General features: G+C 41.1%; 1 protein-coding gene across 4 annotated transcripts in view; it reads left to right on the top strand.

The window, feature by feature from the left end:
• Positions 1–25,595, top strand: part of ZEB1 (zinc finger E-box binding homeobox 1) — a 91,993-nt gene that overhangs the window by 48,723 nt on the left and 17,675 nt on the right. For 3 of the 4 annotated variants that reach the window (XM_069958989.1, XM_069958990.1, XM_069958991.1), the window contains exons 2-4: positions 13,476–13,670; positions 17,690–17,752; positions 24,291–24,452. In XM_069958989.1, coding sequence (XP_069815090.1) covers positions 13,476–13,670; positions 17,690–17,752; positions 24,291–24,452 — 420 coding nt within the window. Of the gene's footprint in view, positions 1–12,245; positions 12,266–13,475; positions 13,671–17,689; positions 17,753–24,290; positions 24,453–25,595 lie in introns of those variants that run through there. The other variant, XM_069958992.1, reaches the window with a different exon arrangement.

Below are 25,595 nucleotides of genomic sequence, written 5' to 3'. Positions count from 1 at the left end.
CTGGTAAACCTGATGTGTTTACGGCCTGAAGTTTAAAAGAAGGAAAATGCTTAAAGGGGTTATCCCAATAAAAAAAAAAAGTTAGCTATGAGAAGTAATGCTACGCGGGATCTGTAGACAAGAGTGGTGCTGTCTCTGGCAGAAAACGGCCATGTTTTTCTAAGCCTGGGCAACCCCTTTAAAGAGAGAGGTGCCTCACCTTTAGTTTTTTAGAACTTTGTGAAACTTTACAGTCTTTTTGTGCAAATGAACCCTTGCATATCTGATCATTTAAGACCTAGGTGACATTTCCTGCAAAATCGGTGAGATATTCTGTGATCTGGAGATAACAATGACTCTTGTCTGACCGCTGTATTCACTTGATGTGGTCATTTTTGTAAAACTGTTTTGCCTTGTTTCGTTTTTTTTTTCTTCTGTTTCTTCGCTCTCTTGCTAAGCGACATCTACTGTATTGTATTCAGTCATTACTGTACTTCAGAACTACCTTCCTGTTTACGAGACAGCTAGGTGGACTTCCCTCTGCAGGTTTTAAGCCCTTACACTATTGTTAGTATATTAGTCATTTCTTAAAGTGATAGCTCAACTAAGTTCTCATTTTTCTCAAATTTTCTATTTCTTTTGGGAACGCTTGAAAACCACCAATATACCGCTCATCCAGGACTGGGACCAATGAGAAGAAATATAATCTTTCTGTTCTCCTCCCCAGTAGGTCTAGGCTGTGATCAACTCTCCAAAGACCAATCCTTATTTCTGATATGTTTGGTCATCAATGCCGTCTCACTAGCCCATCTGCATGGAGTGTCTTCCATGTTCCTCAGCACATTTTGCCCGTATCCTCCACATTCATCTCTAACGTCTAGCCCTACAATGTGATCTTTGCCTTAGAAAACCAACAGAACCTTGACTGTCTGGACTTTGTCATGTGATCACCATTACTAGGCTTAATGACATCTGTTTTTCTTACCATAACTGTTCTGATAAAGCCTGGTAATTGCCATTTGACTTTGACATTAAGAAAAATTTTAGAACCCACATAATCCACTAAGCTCTAATTCTGGGGAAACAAAAGTAACCAAAAACTGCAAATGTGTGAACACAGCCTCCCATAAAGGGAGATGATGCCCTCTTTAACACTCTTCATTTGTAGTTGATGACGCTTTGGTCATGGATACTGTATCTGTACAAACAGACTTTGCTATGGACCCCGTAAATACCTAGACAGTGACAGCATCCAGACTCCTAATTCACACCATACCTTACAACTAATAGGAAACACCAGCCATGAAGCACATCTTTCGGGACAGTCTGGCAGCCCTGACCTGTAACATCATTTTGTAAATCGATTTCCTGACGTGTTACATCGACGTATGCTTTGGGGGTGGCCATTCATAGACCTTTTAGTTTAGTGATTGCAATGGATCATGTGAAAAAAAATTCTGTACAAGATTTCAACCTTAGTTCACTATAGATGAGCGCAACTCGAGCATGTGTCCAAATACCGGTAGCTGAATAAGTTTGATGAAGCCCTAGGGTATCCTGAAAAACATGGATACAGCCTATGAAACTTCCTAGGGCTGCATCCAACTTTTTCAACCATCAGTAATCAAATGCCAAACTCAAGCACGCTCGAGTTGCGCTCATCTCTAATTCCTTTTATTGTGGTTTCTGGCCAATAAAAAAACCACAAACTAAAAATATTTTCGGCCTCTTGCTCTTCATTTCCACTCAGGTTAGCTGAAATACTCGAACGCTCTATGGGTATGTGCTGATGAGCACACTATGAAATATTCCCTTTTAGTGGCCGACATGGTCGCTGGAGGAGAATGGTAAACTCCAGTTCCTGCATTGCCTTTTGCGCCTGTGAAGCGAGCGCTGGCCAGATGCCAAGTTGTAAACCTTGACTGTGATTCCTCATAGTAGGTGCTGTATAGTGTCCAGGAAATTTATCTTTACCTTTCTTTTTCCTTTGGCTGGTTCCTGTGTGGCCTGTGTGTCAAGATTGCTGGCTTCTTACCTTTTATAGCCAGTGGTTTCCGGACTGGTATAAATACCTCCACAGCCCCGACCTGCCTGTTCCCTCTTCACTTCACTGCTTACCTAATTGGTTTGAGCTATATGTAGTAACATTTGTCTGTTCTGGGCATTTAACTGTTCCGCTTCCCTGGTCGGCTCGTATTGTTTGTTTTTGTTCTTTTTTTTTCTTTTGCTACGTTGCATTCTATGCAGATTATCGGTTTATTTTAGGGACACTTACATGCAAGTTTGTTTGACTTTTTTTTTTTTTTTTTTGTCTTTTTTTTTCTTTTATATAGTAAGTTAATCCTATTTTTTTGTCTTTTTTTATATTGTATTGAGCTACAGTTATGCCGGGTTTACATGGAGCGATAATTCCCTCGATCGTACGATTAACTATTTCGAAGTGACGATTTTTTTTTTATAACGATCAGCATTTAGATGGAACGATATATCGTACAGAAAATTCGTTTTGCGATCGCTATCTCGCACATAGGTAAAATAGGTGAACGACTGTTTACACGGGACGATCTGCGAATTTTTTTGCGAACGACGATTTAAGAACCTGTTGATAGATCAAAATGAACGGTTTCTTGCTCGTTGTTTGATAGTTCGTTGCGTTTACACGTACGATTATCGTTCGAATTCGATTGTTATCGTGTAAAATCCCCCGATAATCGTTCTGTGTAAACGCAGCATTAGTCATACCATTTCAAAACTTTTGTAAAACCTATAATTCATACAAATAATTTAAATAAGAAAACACTGATATAAAGGTGTTCTTATCGGTTAAGCCAACCTCTACGGCAGAGTTCTTGTGTATGTATTGGGAATAGCTGTTCTCAATAGAAATAGACAGGATAGAAATTGTTTGTTGAAACTAAAGCAACATAAAAACCCACATTAAAGTGGATGGAGTAAAAGTAGTACAAAATATATAGACTTGTAATTTACTTCTATTTAAAAAATTTCAAGTCTTTCAGTACTTATTAGCTGCTGCATGTCCTGCAGGAAGTAGTGTATTCTTTCCAGTCTGACACAGTGCTCTCTGCTGCCACCTCTGTCTACATCAGGAACTGTCCAGAGCAGTAGAGGTTTTCTATGGGCATTTGTTGCTGCTTTGGACAGTTCCTGTCTCTGACAGAGATGTCAGCAGAGCACTGTGTCAGACTGGAAAGAATACACCGCTACCTGCAGGACATACAGCAGCTGAAAAGTATGAGATTTTTAAATAGGAATAAATTACAAATCTATATAACTTTCTGAAACCAGTTGTTTGAAAATGTAAGGGGTTTTCAGCAGAAATCTTTTCTTTTAAAACTTGTCTACTTTCCAAAACAACTTAGGGCTCAGTACATTAGACCAGTAGTGACCCCTGCTGGAGAGCCAGATGAAGACTAGGCGCCTAACACTTTTGGTTTACCGTAGACTTGTGCTGTCATATTTGATGGCTAGTTAGATACCTACAGTTCCCGGAACTAAAATGTATATTTTGTAATGGATAATAAATTTAACTAACCTCAATATTAGTGAACGAGAATGACCGCTTGGAGCCAAGACTCGGCTCTCACAACTGTCGCGGTTGCCTGTAGGCATTCTGTATCTCCGATGTTACGCGTAATCCATATGCTACCCTATATAAATAAGCATCTCATACGCTTACCCTTCTATACTTGTCCTTCGATATCTTTGTGGGTTCCTGACCCATGTCACCTTTAGTGTGCAAATAGTAGTATTCATTCCGCCAACTGCAATAGAACAGGAATCCTTTGGGGGGAAAAAAAAAATAGCAGATGTACATATGTATTGAGCAAGTGTAATAGGGGAAAAAATGGTCCCGTATTTTGCAGGCGTAACCCACCAGAGCAATGGGAATTGAAGGGTTAAAGGATTACCACTGAGACTCTTTAATTCCATTACAAAGAGGCCTCTGCTAAATTTCCCTGGCTGCATCTGGGAAGCTGTTTATGATGTAATGCTCCAGCCGGGGGAAGTTATGATAGTGTTCCAAACAGCTGGCTTCCAGTGGGTAATGGAGGTTAACGTAGACAGGGCCACATCATAGCCTGGGTGTTATCATCATGTGCAAAGTAACAGGCGCCACCATCCCGTGCGTGTCTCTAGATGTCGAAAAGCTGCCACCAACCCTTAGAGGAGTCTCCATATAGGACGCCAGATATTACGGCACTGTTGCGGTGTGTGTTACTTTTAACTAGAGATATTCAAAGGCATTTCTGTTTTCTTTGGAATGTATTGAGTCGAAGAGGGTCTCTCTCGTAAGGGCCCCAACGCTCCACAATACACGTGCAACAGCAGCGCTTTACAGTGATTAGTGGGAAGTGATACAGTTATGAGATCGTAGCGCAACATTTCTCTGACTTCTATGGGATTCTGCAAAAGTCTCGGTTTTGCAGGTTAAAGGGAATCAACTTTTTTTAAGCCCTCGAAAGTGCTGACATCGCTATACAGAAGAGGAGGTAACATACATCGGCTTATGATTAGGCAACTTGTCTGACCTAATAATCTGTGAAGTGTCAAAAGTTTTTGCAAATGACAGACATGAGAGAAGAACGTCCAACAACATCCAATAAAGTGAAATCTTCAAATCTTTGTAAATCCAAGTCAGTGAAGTTTTTCGACTAGAGATGAGCGCAGCTCGTGTATGCTCGATGCCGATCATTCTGCATTTCAATACCGATGGCTAAAGAAGTTTGTTTTCTAGGGTTCCATCTAACTACTTCAGCCACCGGTATTCAGATGTCGATGATCAGACTCGAGTTGGTCTTTGTCAAGACTGTGTATTACAGTGCCATCTACTGGGATCGTTACCCTAGAATCTACAATCTACTAGCCTATCCTGCTTGACTCTGATATTTATATGATGTCAGAGACACATTGAAAGTTTCGATTAGTTGGGGTCTGTATGTCCATACAGTCTTGCCGCAGGAGACAAGCTTCATAGACTTCCAAAGAAGCCAGTCTTTAAGCCAGGCCATGAAGTTTTTTGGCTAGGTTCACACTGTATCTGAGCCTCCATTGCAGTTGCCATTTGGTACTTACAAATGGAGCACAAATGACCCCATTGAATATAATGGGGTTGTCAGCAATATATATTTTTTTTTTATATGATTTTTGTCCTCTAATTTTAAACAGACACAACTACATTCATTACATTAAAATTAATTAATTCCATCCCCTACATTACGGTTTTTCAATGCATACCGCAAGCATGGGATTGTTTTTAGATCTGAACTTAGCCTGAAATGAAATGAATCTACTTAGTTGCTAGAAATTCCAGTAGATTAAAGTTCATAGCGTTGAACTTTTTAAGATCTGGAATTTTATTCAGGGGTGTGGCTAGTAAGAGGGGCCGGCAGAGCATGTTCTGCATGGGCAGGGCACTACAAAAGATTAGCAGCAGCAAACTATATTTTTCTAGCCCTAATTCTTCAGGAGGACAAAGCGGAGAAGCAGCTCTTTATGATAATGGCATATCTTGCGTTGCTATTTTTTTTTTTTTTTTTTAGGCCCATCTTCCTAGAGCAACTCCGATCCTCCAATGTCTCCTTGTATATTTGCTCTTCCCATGCAGTTATTCAGAAGATTTGATCTGTCACATTGTTTTATTGCCAATTAGATGTAATTTTTGTCTCCGGAGGCCACCGATAGTAAAGACTTTTTCCGCAGAAATTGGACACTTTTGTTCATGGGTTTCCTGTCTTCCTGTAAAGACTTTTAATTAGCCGGTCGGAGCAGATTAATATTCTGTTTGCACCAGGACCATTATCCTCTGTTCTGTACTTTGCTGCATGGATGCGTTTCCACCGTTCTCCTACATCACAGCTAATCTAGTCAGAAGGTGAAAACTTAATGGCCTGAACTCTGAGTATGTATTTACTATGCACGGATCATGAGAACAAAAGTCAGCGCTTGCTTTTTTTTTCTTTTTTTTTATTGCGGTAAAGGGTTTAAATCAGCTTCTTTAATGTGTACACTAAAGCATTGGAATTATACTTTAAAGGACTAAATGATTCATTTACCTGGCGCAAGTAGAAAAGGGAGAAGTGAAATAATTGGCTTAGCATCCCTCTGGCGGTTCACATAGCTTTATTTTTTCCATTGGCACTATTATTTATTCAAGGCAGAAAAATATGTTTTGCAACTCGCGAATTGTATAAATGACCTATTTTTCATCTCTTTACGTATGCAGGATCATATTGTCTTTTTGCTAACTTTTACGTCTTTAGTCTTTTGAAAACGTTTGCACTTGGGAGTTGGCAGTATTCGGTACTAAGTCGGTCTTTCTTCCCTTGTATTTTTTTTTTCTTTTTTAAACTCTTATTAAAGTTGGACTCTCCAATAAATGTCGATGCACACTTTCTCATAGACTTCTTTAATTTTGATCTAATTTCAGTCCGTCCAAATCCTAATTTTTCCTTTTCAGATGAGGAACGTGACATGGCAGTTACTTATAGACCCCATCGCCATATAAATAAAAGGACAGCTAGGGCTGTAACCATCTTACCACGCTCTGGTTATATCTGCGTCAATTTTTATTTTTTTTTTTCTCGAAAACCGATACATGGAGATTGACAGGCCCCAATATAATTAATTGAGATCCATGGTAGGCACAAGTGTCATTAAAGGTAGTGAACTGTCAAATGGAAGCCTTAAAGGGAAAACTATCAGCAGGTCAGACAAATCTAACCTGCTGATGTGTCCCTATTGCACAGGAGATGACGAGGAGGAAGGTATGTCTCTTACCTTCCTCCTCTGTGCCGATCCGATGCAGATAGCTGTGTGCTCCACGGTCTGGTGAGACTGTTAAGAGCACTGCCCTCCCCATATCGCAGAACTGGCCTGCCCGCTCCATTCACTATCATTAGAAAGGGGCGAGCCAGCCGGGGGCGGATCGGCACTATGGGGACGGGCAGTGCTCCTAACGGTCTCACTGGATCGTGGACCACATGGCTAACTGCATCGGATCGACCCAGAGGAGGAAGGTAAGAGACATACCTTTCTCCTCCTACTCTCCTGTGCAATAGGGACATATACGCAAATTAGATTCACCTAACCTGCTGATAGTTCCCTTCTAACTGTAATATTACATGGGCAGGCATAGGCCAACCGTTATCTCTCCCATACGCAGGAACATGCATTCCTATTTTCTCTATGAAGAGTGGAAATCCGCCACCAGACAGCTCTGGTAGCAGCTTATTTTTCTGAGAAGAAAGGGTTAAGACGGTAATTTTCCATCATGCCTTAGCTCCATCAACATAATCTGCTGGAGAAGTCTTGGGAGAGCCCTGTGAGCAACAGGTTTAGCCGACAAAGTATGAAGTGTATGGGGACCTTTTTAGATTTATTGGGTGTGAATGGGAGCATGCACAGTTGCTGGATCATGGAGAAAGGAAGGGTAGCTCTGCCATTCCTGTAGCAGTGACTGGTCTCCCCTGTTCCCTGTGTTCTCTATGGGGAGGGGTAAGCGGCTTGCCTCTCCCTGAACAAAGGGATTAGCCGTGATTTTCCACCATAGCCGACCCCCTATCATCATAGACATCATTTGATGGTGGATGTTCCAGACCAGGGATGAGGAACCTTTGGCCATCCAGCTGTGGCAAAACTAATATTCCCCTCATGCCTGGACAGCCGAAGCTAAAGCTTCGGCTGCCCAGGCATGATGGGAATTGTAGTTTTGTCACAACCGGAGGGCAGGAAGTTCCCCATCCCTGGTCTAGATGACCCCATACACCTTATACCGTTGGTCATATCTAGAGATGAGCGAACCTCGAGCATGTTCGAGTCGATCCGAACCCGAACTTTCGGCATTTGATTAGCGGTGGCTGCTGAAGTTGGATAAAGCACTAAGGCTATGTGGAAAACATGGATATAGTCATTGGCTGTATCCACGTTTTCCAACAACCTTAGAGCTTTATCCAAGTTCAGCAGCCCCAGCTAATCAAATACCGAACGTTCTGATCGACTCGAACCTGAACCCGGTTCGCTCATCTCTAGTCATATCCACCGCAAGTAGCGGGTTTGGCCAGCACAATGGGCTCCTAAAATGATTATGGATCTGATCGGTGCTTGTATCCAGCATGGGTCTACCCATAACTGTGGAACCAAAAAGTATACTTAATCAGCAACTCCCCTTGTATTGTAATTTATAAGAATCGTAAATGAATATGAATATGTCAGGGTTTCGAGTTATTATAAGTACTGTAATGCGTGAGGGAGGCAGATTGATGTACAGAGGTCGTATTCATTCACGCCAGGATATTGTGCAGTACACAGATACTATGTGATAGTAAAATATCGCTATGCTATGACGTTGTCTGGCTTACAAGTCCATTCCAAAAATAAATGGCTGCTTCATTTTCCCCAGCTTGTTTATAATCTCCAAACGGACATCTGTTTCTTCCATCATGAGCCACGTAAGCATTAATCTTTGGGTTGTAGGTTCATTTGGCACTGGAAAGTCGAATTAAAGGGCAGTTTAAAAGATAAACTTGTAGTGCCCGGCTGGTAGCTGAGCCTCTGATCCCTATATCAAATTTACTCAGGCTTTAGGAAGTCGATAGGCCAAGACATAGCAAGCCTTATCTATTCAACTGTGGAGATTTACATCTGCATGCCAAGGAAACCCGGAGGTAGCTCATCACCCTAGGGCTATTAATACATCTTATAATTATAAATTACATGACATAAACAAATTAAAAACCTGCAAATACTCATTGCGTAATATAAATCTTCACGAAATCCGCACTTTAAATGCAAAAATATTATGCTGCAATTGAAAATATCTTAACATGAATAATTGCTGCAATTATAGAATAGATTCCTGTATGGTGTAAAGGCGCATTCCATACTTAAAGGGGTTATCCAGAGGGAGATAGATAGATATTAATATTTTGTTTGTTTGTTTGTTTTCGTTTAAACTGGTGCCAGACAGTTGTACAGATTTGTAAATTATTATTATTATATATTTTTTATTTTTTTTTTTTAAATCCCAAGTCTTCCAGTACTTATCAGCTGCTGTATGCCCTTCAGGAAGGGGTATATTCTTTTCATTCTGACACAGAGCTCTCTGCTGCCAACTCTGTCCATGTCGGGAACTGTCCAAAGCTGGAGAGGTTTTCTATAAAAGTTTGCAGTTCCTGTAATGGACCGAGATGGCAGCAGAGAGCACTGTATCAGACTGGAAAGAATACACCACTTCCTGCAGGGCATACAGCAGCTGATAAGGACTGGGAGACTTGAGTTTTTTGTTGTTGTTTTTTTAATAGAAGTAATTTACAACTCTAACTTTCTGATAAATATTTTTTTCTCCATCACCAATAGATGTGAGATGTTGCTGGTAATATCACATTTGGCACCATGCTAATTTGTAGACCCTTGACCCCATCCTTTGTAGGTCATACCCCTTGTATGTGGCCCCCATCTCGCTAAATGTACTAATGTCATGATCTTTGCTGCCCAAACCGTACTAATGCATGACAACTAGAGATGAGCATGCTCCGGTCATTCGGCATTTGAATACCAGTGGATGAAGAAGTTGGATGTAGCCCTAAGGAGTCCAAGAAAACATGGATACAGCCTACGGCCTATGTCTGTTTTTCAGACTCCCTAGGGCTGAATCCAACTTTTTCAGCCACCGGTAATAAAATGCCGAATGATCGGACTCAAATTGCCGTCCTCTCCAATGACCACTTTCTTGCTAGGTTATGGTGGCACCAATTATTTGGAGAGTTGCCAGTTCTTTAGAGCAGTGATTTTCAACCAGTGTGCCGCGGCACACTAGTGTGCAGCGACACATGGTCGTGTGTGCCGCGGGGAAAGTTCCCCAAACTATGGTGCCCCTGCAGATCGACCCGCTGCTGCTGTCCGCCTCACCTACTGGCCGCCTGTAGCGCCCGGAGGTGCTCCTCCTATCCAATCAGCGGAGATGGGGCCCTACGGGCAGCCAGTAGGTGAGGCGGAGGAGGAAGGGGGGAGAGAAACCTGGGGATGGGGGAGAGAAACAGGAGAAAACAATGGGGGAGAGAAACATGGGGATGGGGGAGAAACAGGGGGGGAGAGACAGGGAGAGAAGCATGGGGGAGAGAAACCTGGGGATGGGGGAGAGAAACAGCGGAGAGAAGCAGTAGGGAGAGAAGCATGGGGTTGAGGGAGAGAAACAGCGGAGAGAAGCAGGGGGGGAGAGAAGTTTGGTGGAGAGAAGCACAGGAGAGAAGCATGGGGGAGAAGTATGGTGGAGAGAAGCATGGGGAAGAGAAGCACAGGAGAGAAGCATGGGGGAGAGAAGCAGGGGGGAGAATTATGGTGGAGAGAAGCACAGGGGGGGGAGAAGAAAACAGGCCCAGGTTTCACACTGAGTATAAATACATTTAGAATCTATATTATTAACTATCTGTATAATATGTACTGTTTTAGTGTCATTTTGTGCCATTTTGGTTGGTGGTGTGCCCCGGGATTTTTTAAGTATAAAAAGTGTGCTGCGGGTTGAAAATGACTGCTTTAGAGCATACCAGAAGTCTCCACTTTTCCGAGGAGCATCCTGGACCTTGGCAAGGACGCTTTGAAGTTCTGCCAAAATATAGACAAATTTTCAGTTATAAGTAGGAATTACTTTTGTTGCTCAGTAGATTTACTTAGCAGAAGGAGACCATAAAGTACACCAAGACCATATAAATTGTATAAAAACTGGTAAGGTAAAACAAATGGTCAGGTCAGAGAAGAGGAGGCTGAGTTCCAGGAAGTCTAAATGGGATTGGACTCTCATAAAATCTGGTAATGTGCTGAATAATATCAACCTTTTAAGGGCCGTGTCAGCAGCCGCTTGGTATCCTTAAACTACTCCAAGAGCAACACAAGCAATTTTACTTAGTCTATAAAGTGTAGCAGCATAAGTAATTACCAAATAACTCAAGAAAAAAGAAAAAAAAAAGTCTGATTGAAGAGATTCTGCACATCCTATAGGGACTTTGGTCGATCACTATAGCAGGTCAAATGCTTATTGTACTTGTTACTTAAAGGGATCATATCAACCATGTTGTTTTTACCCTCTTAAATCAGATTTTACTTTTTGAATCTTTTTTTTTTTTTTTTTTTTTTTGTTTTCTTACTTTTTAATTGCATCTTACATGTTTATGGGGACCGCCATATTGTCTCAGCTGCTTCTTTCTCAAAAGAAGTTCAGTATATATTTTACAGTATTCACTGGTGTTTGAAGGAGAATTCTGTTTTTTTTTGTTTTTTTTGTCTTTTTTGTAATCTGACAGCCGGCAGGGGGGAATTTAATTAGGAGTAGGAACTTGCCTTTTCCCGTACCCGCAGCAGGACCGGCCATAGGACCCCCACCACCGGAAAGCATTTTTCCCCCTAGTTGTGATGATGTCACAACTTGGGGGTGGCAAGGCTTGTCCCGGCTGATGGACTGGCCGCTCAGCCAATCAGTCCATCAGCCAGGTCATCACGTGTACACAGTGGAGAACCCAGAGCTCGGCGGGGGTCCTGAGGCCGATCCTGTCGCTCACCGCAGGCACGGGAGAGGTAAGTTCCTACTCCTGATCAAATTCCCCCCTGCCCCTGCTGGCTGCCCAATTTTAAAAAACTCTCGACTTCTCCTTTAATTCTTTAATTTGACATTTTCAGGGACACAACCCTTTGACAAGGAGGAATTTGACAGCATGTGACTCTTTACGGAAACACCTCTTCGACAGAGAGAGAAACCAGTAGTTGCCATTTTATAATCTCACAGAGCGCAACACAGACTTTTGGGAAGAGACACTCCAGAGTTGTTTGTTTTTTGGAGGGGAAACAAGGATTTACTAAAAGAAGCAGGAAAGCCCAATGATTACATAGGTCATTTTCTAATGATGGATTCCTTTAAGGGGTGTGCATTTTTAGGGGCTTATCTACAGCAAACAGTCTTGCTTTGGGCAATAAGTAAGAAGTGCAATCCTCTCTGCTTTTCTTACGTTAATCTATCGCCTATTTCAGTGGGATTACTGGCGGTAAATCCACGCTCTCATGATCACCCATTATCAGGGATCGAAAAGGGAAATATTTACCTATGTGTGAATTTTTTTTTTTTCCTAAATTTTTAATTTTAGAAATATTGACATTTATGTCTTCTAGCTTTTCAAACCCCTGGTCTCCTGATAGATAGGAGAGTGGCACCTACCATGCGTTTCTATCTACCTAAATTTTCCATACAGAACCCTTGGACCTTTATGGCTACAGGATCTGGGTACGAATGATATCTGTGCACCCCTATAGCTACACCCCTGCTTCTAAGAGTATGCTCTAACCTTGCATTTGCTGTGGAAACTGAAATGCCTGTCACGGTTAATTGTGTAATACCACAGTATTAGTACCACAGTATTAGAAATTGAAAATAACCACATGGACTGCAGCTTCTTTTCCACCTGAAAACCCTGACGATCAGGTCACCAGATGGATGCTCAATTGTCTGCAGTGGCCACTACTGGCGAAATAGGGTATTACACTGTGCAGTGGTGGAAACTAGACCCATTGTGACAATTTTTTATTTTAATGCAGACGGCAAAGGGGAAGGAATGGGGATTAGAGATGAGCGAACCTCAAGCACGTTCGGGTTTGTCCGACCCCAAGCATGCAACGTTCTGGTTCCTTCATCTTTATTTTTCTGCAAATTTGTTCTTGACAAAAAAAAAGAAAAACTCTTTTTTGCACAGTAAGAAAAATTATTAGAATTTGTGATTGGGAGAAATAATTTTCTTTCATGGTAACAAATCAATACCCAGCCACACAAGCTATTTAATATTTAATATTGTATTGTTGGTCTCGGCATCAGGAAGTATTTACTTAAATACCAACACGTCTTACGAAGTGAGAAAATATCTATCTCTTTCTCTACACAGACGCGTGTATGTGGTGTTATATAATAATTTACAACTTTTCATGGTTCTCACAATTAATTTTTTAATAAAAAAATTTTGTTACATTTTTAATGTATAGAATTGCTCTTTTTTAAGTAAGTATTTTTGGTTTTTATGGGTTTAGTTATCCTGCCCTATTATATCACATTTCTTTTATTAGTTCAAACAATCTGACAATTTATTTATTTTTTTTCGCATTGACAATCCGAATTTCCAGATGTTTACGGTTTATTTTTTGTAATTGTTTTCTCATGTGTTTGGTCAATATTTATTTATTTATTTTTATAGTGAATGATGGTGTGATGATGGGTTGTGTTGCTATACCAATTAGAAGTTGAGAATTCCCAGTGTGGTCTGGGCAGAGATGCTAATTGTTGGTGTGTTTTTTTTTTTTTCTTTTTTTTTTTTTTTTCCCGCTAATGTGCCACATGATCTCATTGTAAATACCTGTTATTGTAATGGCTTTAGCACATCACTGTTGTCAGACACATTCGCTAAAAGAAACCTTTTTGTTTTTATTTTGTTCTCCCTCTGCCACAGTTACCAATTACAACAATGTGTTAGAGGCAAATTCAGATTCCGACGATGAAGACAAATTACACATAGTGGAAGAGGAAAGTGTTACAGATGCGGCAGATGGCGAGGGCAGTGTGCCAGAAGACGACTTGCCAACCGACCAAACAGTATTAGCAGAAGGCAGCGAAAGTGTGAAGCAAACTTGTTGGGACGATGAAGGTATTCATATTTTTCTTTTTTTTAATGCTCAAGGGAATAGCCACATTTTTATCTTCTCATTTATCTATTGAGTCACATAGTTATTACAATTACGTTTTTTTGTTTTTTTTTGCTATCGTAACATAAAGGTGAATTTATGGGCTTATCCCATATATATACGGGATAAATGAAAAGTGTCTGTCTGATTGGTTATTGGTAGAGAAGAATGCCTATGGCTATGTTTATGTTTTTCAAGACTCCCTAGGGGTGCATGCAACTTCTTCAGACATCGGTATTCAAATGCCAAATGATTGCATGGCATTGTCGGGCTCCTCTCTAGCTATAGCCTGATGACTTCCAAAGATTGTGAGAATGAGGGGCCCAAGTACTTCTGTTTGAATGGAGTGGTGGTAAACATTCTTTAATTCTCCACCATTCAAACTCCTAAGGAATACTGAATACAGCCAATTACAGCACTCTTCTGTTAAGAGTTGTCCAATTTTTAGGGTACTGCCACAAAAAATAAAAAATTTTTTGGTAAGTTGGTGTCTGGGTGTTTAGACTCTACAGATTCTAACTATGTCCTAAGCAAGTCCACCCCACCCCCCTCGTCGCCATGCCATGGGCAGACTTCTATGCTGTAAGTCTGTCGGACCATCTTAGTCACACGCAACAAGAGATGCATTCAGTCACTCCCTACTTATCCCATTTGTTCACCCATTCTCAGTTTGTCTGAGCAGGCAGAGACTCGGTCACATATTTTGATTAGTAAGGGTCTATTGGTCCATTGGTGCGTTTACACTGGGAGATTTATCTGACAGATTTTTGAAGCCAAAACCAAGAACAGACTATAAACAGAGAACATATCATAAAGGAAAGACTGAGATCTCTTCTCAAATCCATTCCTGGTTTTGGCTTCCAAAATCTGTCATGTAAATCTGTCTGTGTAAACATACCATAAGGGGCCTACTACACTGAGCGGTAATCGGCCGAATTGGGAAAATTATCGCTCTGTGTAATAGAGACAATGATCAGCCGATGGCAACAGTTATCGACTGTTCGTTGCTTTAGGTTTGGATCTTAAATCTTTGGTCGCCTACCGTGCATCGTTACGTGTAATAATGATGCGCGGCTGACTATTTCCCAAATGCCTGACACCTTACCTCTCTCCGCTCCCGGTCTTCTCTCCTGTGCTCCGCAGCTTCTGGGTCCCGGAGGCTCAGCCAATCACAGTCCGTGGCAGTCCCGGCCTGTGATTGGCTTAGTGGCCTGTCAGCTTATGTCCATACATAGTAATGTTGGGCGGGTTCTCTAGAGTTATCTTTTCCTTTAGAGCCCTCCCAGGAGGAGCATACAAGTAAACGAAAATAGTCAAGACCGTATTTTTACGTTTAAAGCCTAGTAGGAATGTTTGGGGAGGTTGGATGAGCTGCTGGCCAAGTCCCTCGAATCTCAAGACTTTTACTACAATGCCAAAATTGAAAGATTTAGCTGTTTTATTCTTTTACATTCTGTAAGTAATAAAAAGAGATACACGTTGTTTAATCCGCCGCTTATAACTTTTTCTTACAGCTTAATATGCACATCCTAACATCTAAAAACACATTGTTATTAGCAAATAAAAACTAACATGATGTGTCCACCTGTGAAAACAATTGCCTTCTGTGAGAGGCTTTTATATAGCAATCTTTCATCCTCTCCCACGCTCCTTACTCGTTCAGACAGGTGTGCAAAGATTCAGTTGGAGGGAAAACCACAAAACTTTGAAAAAAAAGTTTTTAAAAATTCCCAAGATTGCTACAAAGATTCATCGTAAATTCTGCAGCTCACTTCCTTAGTTCTTCTAATATCTCTCTATAGTCCAAAGTCATGTTCAAGCCTTGCCATGGCAGTGCCTTTACACCGCACAACTAATCGAGTGACCCATACATTGCTATCACCTGTTTACATGGGTAGATATGCGGCTGATCTGCCTCCAGATGGGTAGTCTTTCCTTTTGGAGAGATTTTTGGCCATGCATATGCCGTTAGTCAATGTTCTAAGACTCCTACATGGAGTGAAACACTGACTGGAAGGGACACTACTTTGCCTAAGGGTCCTTTTTATGCCTTTAAATCGACGGCTTCAAGCGAGTGGCAGTCAGTAAAACCGGTGCTCATTTGCAGTGCCTTTACATGGCACGAGCAATTGAGCAGCTGGGCACATGAACAATCCTTCTATCATATGTATATAGTCGTACTGTCAGTTTCCAAATCACACTAGCAATGAATACACCCCTTCTGGGCCGCCGTGTGATCCGGCATCCCGCTCTCTCGTCCTGCTCTCCCTTCTCCTTAGGCCATCCCTCCTGTCAATTATTCTGGAGGAGGCGGCGGCCTGAAGATATAACGTTGATGGGAGAGAGAGCCAGAGAGCGGGATGCCGGATCACACAGCTGTGCATAATAGCATAAGAGGAAATAAGCATTTCTTATGAAGCTTCCAAAATTCCACTTGTGCTTTTGTTTAATGCAGAGTTTGTTAAAAAAGTTGGTGGGCGTTAATGCCGAAACTTTATATGAAGAACTGGTATTTAGGGGCTAGATGAATTATTAATCCTGTGGACCATTTCCCAGTTGAAAGATACAATATGGCAGCTTTGAGGGATAGTATCTGTATCACCTGACTGTGTTTTGGTATTACAACTCTGCTGCATTCACCTCAATGGAACTGGGCTGCGGTAGCACACCCAAACTAAGGGCAAGGGGGGTGCTATTTTTGCATGAAAGCAATGATCTTTTTCTAACTTTGGATATCTCCCTTTAACATTTTGACCTTGTCAGCATTAGGATCCTCTGGAATTAGGACACGTGTATGGATCTAATGAAAGAAATAATAATTATAATTTATGCATGTCAATAGTCAACCCAAGTTCCCCTCTTCTACATAAGACCCCAATGTAATATATAGTAGATAGGGGTGTTAAATGGGTTGTTCATCAAATAGTTTTTTTCTTTCAAATTAACTGGGGCCAGAAAGTGCCAAAGATTTGTAATTTACTATATATTAAAAAAAAAATCTCAAGACTTCCAGTACTTATCAACTGCTGTTTGTCCTGCAGGAAGTGGTGTATTCTTTCCAGCCTGGAGAGCAGGAGAGGTTTTCTATGGGGATTGACTACTGTTCTGGACAGTTCCTGACATGGACAGTAGTGGCAGCAGAGAGCTCTGTGTCAGACCGGAGAGAATGCACCACTTCCTGCAGGACATACAGCAGAAGTACTGGAAAATTTGAGATTTTTTTTTTTTTTTATAGAAGCAAATGTCAAATCTGTGGCACTTTCTAGCACCAGTTGATTTGAAAGAAATAAAAAAAAAGGTGAACGACCCCTTTAAATATTTTTCATCCGGGTCAGTTATGTCTGTAGTATAACTAGCAAGCGGAAAGTTAGAATCGATTTGCAGGTTTATTCGGCGCATAGTTGCCGGTATTCATCAGCGAGTACAATCCAGGCCACAACATAGATTACAATGAATATTTAAGAGAATCGATAGCGATTGCTGTGAACGTTCATATACAAATAGCCTCCTCAGGAGAACACGCTTGACTCGGGGAAGTCAGCTAAACTTAGCAAAGGGGAATAACACAAGCTAATACCAGAGCACGCCAAACGGCTATTTATAACCAGCGTGGAGTTGCACTTCGAGACATTTTCCCATTGCGGATGGTTGATACTGCCCTTGTACATGAGAGGTCATGTGGAAAATGTAATGGGGTTTCAATGATTTTAACAAATGTGTAAATGCTTTATTTTTAGCTGTTGTGAAATGTGTTTTCTATGGCGGGAGCAGACTGCGTGCCTGGATGCTTGTCTGTGACTTGGAGAGATTTGGGCTTATTTCAGTAACTGGACTACATGTTAGGTCAGTCTTATAGGGTGCATTGGTTTTGACCTCACGGCTCTGACATCTGGAGATGTAGAAACTTCATTGCAAAAAAATAAAAATAAAAAATTATATATTATGTTATGTTATTCAGAACGTATTTATTCCTTTCTTACAGATGGAACAGAAGGCAATGAAATCCTGGGGCCTGAAGCTGAAGTGGATGATCTAGGATGTGCAGGTAACTGGAATATTTTGCTTCTGTTGATCCATAATGTCTTTCCTTCTGGATTCATATGGAACGGATTTAGAACAAATTTATTTTCTTGGAATGTCCCTTAAGGGCCCTATTACACGGGCCGATTTATCGTGTGAAAAATCGTTATATCGTTTGAATTTAAACGATAATCGTTCTGTTTAATTGCAGGCAACGATCGAAAAATTGTTCGTATGTCGTTGATTTCGATCTGAACCTAAAATTATCGTTCATCGTTCGCTGTAATTCCACATTTGTTCGCTCAAGTTCCGCATTTTTTCACTTATCGTTCAGTGTAATTGCACATTATTCATTGTTTTGCTGGGATCAGAAGAAATAAACGATCATAGTAACCAACGCAATAACGATCGTAACTAACGACTATCATTCTGTGTAATATGGTGAATGATTTCAGGTTAACGATAATTTCGTTTGTGATTGTTTATCGTTGGTCGTTAATCGTTAAAAATTGCTCCGTGTAATAGGACCCTAAAAAGGCAGAAAACTCCTTTTAAATCAACTGGTGTCTGTTTTTTTTTTTTTTTTTTTTTTTTTTTTAATAGATTTAATAATTACAAGATTTAAGTAATTTACAAATCTCCAGTATTTTTAAAATCTCCAGTATTTATCAACTGCTGTATATCCTGCAGGAGGGGGTGTTTTTTTCCCCCAATCCGACGAAGTGCTCTCTGCTGCCACCTCTGTCCGTGACCAGAACTGTCCAAAGCAGTAGCAAATCCCCATAGGAAACCTCTCCTGCTGCTCCTGGCAGCAGAGAGCAGTGTGCCAGACTGGAAAAAAAATACACGCCTTCCTGCAGGGCATACAGCAGTTGATAAGCACTGGAAGACTTGAGAATTTTAAATAGGAGTAAATTATAAATCTATGTAAGTTTCTGACACAAGTTGATTTGAAAGAAAAAATTTTCTCCGGAGTTTCCCTTTAAATAAGGGTGACCTTCCAGACCGCTGAAAACACCAACAAGTCGTCCAGGTAGCCATTCTCTTGGAATACTCCTTGTTCCCGCCTTCCTCTGTATCATCAGGAACAAGGAATGTTGTCTAGTGTCTTAGTTTGACTTTAGAGGATGTTCTATTGACTATTTGTAGTTGCTGAACTGACCGATACATGTTTGGGGGTATGCATGCACCACTTCATTAGTTGCTTCTCAAAAGCTCACTGTCCCTGCTCAAAGGTTGCCAGGTATGGTAGCCTCATTACATCTCTATACAGCTTGCTGGCACTACGGTAATTGCTACCATACTATGCTTTTTTTTTTTTTCTATAATTCTCAATTGATGATTTTGTCCGACAGCTATTTCTCCCAACCCCTTCATACACCTACATGCTGGGATTGACTGAGCATGCATGTGCTTTCTATCAGGAGAGGGGGAAGTAAGCGGCTGCTAGATACCGCAAGGGAGAACAAAACTTTCGGACATTGTCTCAACCTTCTTTTCTCCAGCACTATCAGTAGGGGAAGAGTCAGGAGGCCCCATACATACAGTGAGTCCAAGAAGTATTTGATCCCTTGCTGATTTTCTTTGTTTGCCCACTAATAAAGACATGATCATTCTATACTTTTAATGGTAGATGCATTCTAACATGGAGAGACAGAATATCAAGAAAAAAATCCAGAATATAATTTTAAAGAATATATTTTAATTAATTTGTATTTCAATGAGGAAAATAAGTATTTGATCCCTCTTGCCAAACACACTCAATACTTAGTGGCAAAGCCTTTGTTTTGTTTGCAAGCACAGCGGTGAGACGTTTGTTGTAGTTAACCACAAGTTTAGCACACACACCAGGGGGAATTTTGGCCCACTCTTCTTTGCAGATTCTCTCTAAATCATGAAGGTTGGTGGGCTGTCGCTTGGCAACTCTGACCTTCAGCTCCCTCCATAGATTTTCCATCGGATTGAGGTCTGGCGACTGGCTGGGCCACTCCATGACCTTAATGGGATTTTTCTTGAGCCAATCCTTTGTTGCCTTTGCTGTATGTTTAGGGTCGTTATCATGTTGGAAGACCCAACCACAGCCCATTTTCAGAACCCTGGCAGAGGGGAGGAGGTTGTCCCTCAGGATTGTGCGGTACATGGCTCCATCCATCTTCCCAGTGATGCGGTGAAGTAGCCCTGTACCCTTGGCAGAGAAACCCCCCCAAAACATTATGCTTCTACCTCCATGCTTGACGGTGGGCACAGTGTTCTTGGGGTCATAGGCAGCATTTTTCTTCCTCCACACATGGCGGGTGGAGTTGAGGGCAAAAAGTTCAATTTTGGTCTCATCTGACCACAAAACCTTCTCCCAATAACTTGGTTCATCTTTCAAATGATCATTAGCATACTTGAGGCGCGCCTCCACATGTGCTCTCTTCAGCAGGGGTACCTTTCGGGCACTGCAGGATGTGAATCCATTGTTGCGCAAAGTGTTGCCAATTGTTTTCTTGCAAACTGTGGTCCCAGCTGCCTTCAGGTCATTTGCTTACTCCTGCCGAGTGGTTGCAGGACGATTTTTGACTGTTCTCAGCATCATTGCCACCCCACGAGGCGAAATCTTCTTTGGAGCACCGGCCGAGGTCTGTTGATTGTCATGTTATACTCTTTAAACTTTCTGATAATTGCACCAATAGTTGTTACTTTCACATCCAACACCTTACTAATCTTTTTGTAGCCCATTCCAGCTTTGTGAAGGTCAACAATTCTGACTCTGAGGTCCTGTGACAGCTCTTTGGTTTTACCCATATTGGAGACTTGAAATCTGTGTGATCTGTCTGATTCTGTGGACAGTTGTTTTTCACACAAGTGATTAGTGAGAACAGGTGGCTTCAGGTCAGGTAACAAGTTGATTGGGAGTGTCTAACTGGTCTGTAAAAGCCAGAACTGCTAATGAATACTGAGGGATCAAATACTTATTTCACTCCATGAAATACAAATCAATTAATATATATTCCTTAGATTTATTTTCTGGATTTTCTATTTAATATTCTGTCTCTCCATGTAAGAATACATCCACCATTAAAAGTATAGAATGATCATGTCTTTATTAGTGGGCAAACAAAGAAAATCAGCAAGGGATCAAATACTTCTTGGACTCACTGTATAAGGTTCGATTTACAGCCGTTATGACTTCCATTATAATGGGACCATGACGGCAGTGCTGGACCTGACGGACAGCAGATGACAACTGCACTCAATAGATACATTAGGGAATCCATTATTTTTTTATTTTTTTGTGGTATTTTGATAGGATAGTAAAAAAATCCTAGGATCAGCCAGGCCTCCTGAAATCTGTAGGAACCAATCACCACAAAATGGTATATTAAGCACCACATTCAGTCTAATAAATCTTCTAGTGCGGTCTCCAAATATAGATCTAATCCTTATCCTCTAAACTTATACCCCCTAAAAAGCACTTTGTTCATTTCCCGTGGTGTATGTAAATTATACTTATCTAGGCGTTGGGGCGGTCTTATGCCTTGAAATAGTCACAGCTGGCGGGAAGAATTGTCTGTGATCGTGGCTTTTTGTGCGTGATTTAGGATGCCGGAGGGAACGGTCCGTATCTTTCTCTGAGCTCGGACGTGTTTGCTGGGCAAGCCACTTTATGACGCTGGACAAATCACGCCCAGAGAGGCGTGATTTCAGACCATTCTTTACTGGCCACGAATACTTCGGCGCATAGGACCGCCTTGATGCCTACATAAGTTTAATTTCCATACAGCGGGGGAATAGAACAAAGTGCTATATAATGGGTACTGAAATCCAAGATGCCTTACTGTTCTTAAGGTGCCTATATATCTTTTAATATCACCTATAGTCACAAACTTTCAGCATGGCCAAATATTTGTGTTCCCTATGGGGAGGGGAGGGGTAAGCCACAGCCAGACCGCTCTGGCCCAGCTTATCTCTCAAAGAACAAATGGGTCGGTCAGTGAAAATACATAGCGATAGGAAGAATCCCGGCACTCACCACGTTAAATTATGCTTGTTTATTCAGTGCAAAGCATCATAGGGTACAGGAGGACGCGTTTCAGCATATAGCCATCAGCTGATGAAGGCTATATGCTGAAACGTGTCCTCCTGTACCCTATGATGTTTTACACTGAATAAACAAGCATAATTTAACTTGGTGAGTAACTGGATTCTTCCTATCGCTATTTCTGGGAGGCTGCCCTGCCACGAGCACCACCACCACCACCACAGAGTGCCGTCTCCCGAACTATACACCAGTAAAAATACATCATGCCTGACCCCTATATTCACCACCATCATCCATCATAGAGAGTCAAGAGGCCCCCATACACCTTATGCTGCCGGCTACGTTTAGTATGAAGTGCATGGGGCCTAGTAATAAAGGATATGTTGCCCATGGCAACCAGTCAAGGCCTCGCTTTAATTTTGATTAGGGCCTTAGGAAAATTGGAGAAATTCTTAATGGTTGCTATGGGCAACTGGGTTACTAGTTTTCCTACTAAATTTGTTTTACCAAATAGTTTTGTGTTGAGGGGTAAAAAAAAATGTCGTCCTTGTTCACATTCCTTTTCAAGCTTTCTGTTTTTCTACTCCATAGTAATAGCAAAAAAAGTGCTGTATCCATGGCACGACAGACACCATTAGCACCCGAAGGACCCTATTGAGTTATAATGGGATCTGTCAAGGTGTACGTCATTTTGACAGAAAGAATAGAGCTGCACACAGCAAACATGACAGAACTCCTGATGGAGTCTCTGAACAAATCCTCTAGTAGTAGTGTGAACGGAGCCTCGAGGTGGCCATACTCCTCCTATAGCTGTCGGGCAAATGTTTGTTTTAGCTGACAGCTATCACTTCCAATCTCTCAATACATTTGAACGTTCGCCTTGTTCTCAGTGGTAAGCCGCTGACAAGCTCCCCTGGTGGTGGCTGATGCCTCTGAAAACACAAAAAAAGGCAATAAGAAATCGGCGGGTTTGGCCTATTTTCTCACTATTGTAAAAGCATGCTATACAAATGCATACAACATCCATAGTCTCCCGTGCAGTATATGCCTCTGTTAACCCATTCATTGCAAGATTCATGACTTTTATCAACCATGATATGAACACCGTTCTAGATTATATAGTTATATTTTTATGCGACTATTTCAAATGCGAAACAAGAATAAAAGTTGTCTTTTTTTAATATTTGGCGTTATGGCTGCCCCTGCTCCTCAGGCATTGACATTCAGTGAGGGTCAGTCCAGCCCTGACACTTCTCTATTAACATGACATGATGAGCGGACGTGGGACACCGCTAGAATTGATGTATTCTCGCAGATCATCGTCTTGTCAGCCCCTCCCAGATTAATGAGGTTTCTCAGTTTATATCCACCATTTCTGGAAATCACAGGGTGTAACTGATGTATCGCCTATCAAGTCTGTCACAAATCACACTTTATCCTGATAATTCACTGGTTTGGCAATGTACTGTATATGAAGATATAATAGCAGCAGTCAAGGAGACACACGTTATGCCTTAAGATCTATAAACACCCTCGGTATATATTATATCCTTGACTTGCCCTCTTGGAAGTTGCGTCTATAGTAGTCTCTAGACTTTTTGTAAGTGGCAATGTGCCCCTTTTCTTGTCTTCATACATTCTCTGCTCCCTTATTGCTGTATAAGAGAAAAGACCTGTTCAGGAGTCTAGGAAAGCTGGGTGCTGTAATGATGCCCTGAATCTGAAATGGATTTTCAGTTTATGTATCTATATTAGTCTTTTTGCATGCCTGTTATGAAGTATAGGGTAGTTTAAAGGGATTTTTTTTCTGTTTTTCTGTTCTGATTTTGTTTGTGTTTTTTTTTTTTTTTAAATTCTCATCACTATATGCACTGGGTAGAGCTTGGTATATAGCACCTGAACCTGAGTGACTGCTTCTTCAGTGCATTCTCTCTGCTACCAGCCAGTGGATGTGTATGGTGGCCCCAGAGGCTTTCTGTGTACATAGTTGCTCACTAAGTGTGCTGTACATTCATTGGGCCAGGTACTCTTGTGCCCAGCCCAGCAAATCTTAAGTCAGTGGCAGTCCATACAGTACTGTAGTCATTGCAACTAGGTGAGCAGGAGCAGGGATTCCACCCTGTGACAAGTCTCTGCAACTTTTCTGTCACTCGGAAAGACTAGAGTCATGTTGGTGGCTGGTACATCTGTATGCTTTACAGCAACCAAATCACCACAGGAACCCGTAGTCTGGAGAGTGTTGTGGGCATGCTCTGTGACATATGCAGAAGTCTCGATGCAGGGAGGAGACAAGCTGTCCATACTGTATATTGTCAGTAATGGATCCTGTTCTCTGCCTCCAGCTTTACAAAAGAGGCAATACCTTACATTGTTGGTCCTGTCTGTGATCATGAGGCTTAGCCATCAGTGGGAAAAATTAGATTTTAGATATTTTACCATACCTTACCTTTTTTTAAAATTTACTCGGCAATTAAAAAAAAAAAAAAAAAAAAAAAGACACCTATGTAGTGTATCCTAATAATTTCTGTTCTGTTCCTAGTACATGATGAAGAATGTGATTCCGATGTAGAAAATGAACAGAACCATGATCCTAATGTGGCAGAGTTCCTCCAGCAAGGTGATACGGCTGTCATCTATCCAGAAGCTCCTGAGGATGACCAGAGGCAAGGCACGCCCGAGGCTAGCGGCCATGATGAAAATGGTAATTATCACTCAAAATGGCTGGAAACATTAGTCTCTTGTTACACACATCTGGTTTATCTTGTTTTATGTGTTGGCAGGCATTGCAGACAGCGGTGATATCGCTTTGTGTTTATTCTTATATGACAAATTTAGCTCTCCTATACTTGCAAGTTGTTTTTATATTTTTCACGATGACACATCTGATCCATTATTATGCAAAAACTACTACTCACTCAATGAAATGAATGGACAACCATGTAATACATGATCACACACTTTGAGTGTAAAGAATGATTCGGAATCATGAACCCACCCTCTATGACATCCATATGTGTCATTGTGTCTCCAGGATTGACATAGAGCAGCAACTCCCATCACATGAGTTGATATTTTATAAATAATTTTGAATTGTTAATTTAAAAAAAAAAAAAAAAAATTAAAAAGTCAACAACTTTTCATAAAGAAACATGGAAGTCACTAGTACGTGGCATAAAGCAATAATTATTCTACGACTTTTGTGTATCCTTACGCTGATCTGTGTTCCTGACCCATAGATCCAATTTTCTTTGAACAAAAGAGTATATTGAAAACAATTTTTCCTGTTTCTGGTAACGGAAACCTATCCTATCTTCCAAAAAGAGTATGCCTGTATGCAATAAATGGCTTGACAGCAAAAATCCTTATTCGTGACTAAGCTTTACCGCTGCCCGAATGTTTTCCCGACTTAACATGCATGAAAGACCTGCTGGCTGTGTCTTCTCTGCATTGTGAAGAAGACAAGACCACTTTGAAGGTACTTTGAAGGTGCACAGGCTGCGGAAGATTCTATAGCAGCAATAACACTGTTCAAAAAATGAAAAGAAATACAAATAAATCACATGAATTATAATGGCGTGGAGTTGGTAGAGTCTGCCACAAGGTGCAATTTACAGTAGCAGCTGGAAGCAAAAAATACTTTGTAATAAAAATACAATGACTTACGATCACCATGTGCGGAGAAAGTGATTGCTGCAAGGAAGACTTATAACACCTAACCTCGGTTTTCATCTCTCAAGTCACCAGCTATTTTAGAGGTCAGGTTAAGAATGAAATTTTAAGGAAGTAATATTCTCAGATCGTACACACACGGTAATACCATAGCTCGGAAATGATATGGTTTACC

The sequence above is a fragment of the Dendropsophus ebraccatus genome, chromosome 2, assembly GCF_027789765.1.
Source record: "Dendropsophus ebraccatus isolate aDenEbr1 chromosome 2, aDenEbr1.pat, whole genome shotgun sequence".
Classification (NCBI taxonomy): Eukaryota; Metazoa; Chordata; class Amphibia; order Anura; family Hylidae; genus Dendropsophus; species Dendropsophus ebraccatus.
Note: the sequence above shows the minus strand (reverse complement) of the source record. Positions and strands in the feature narration are given on the sequence as shown.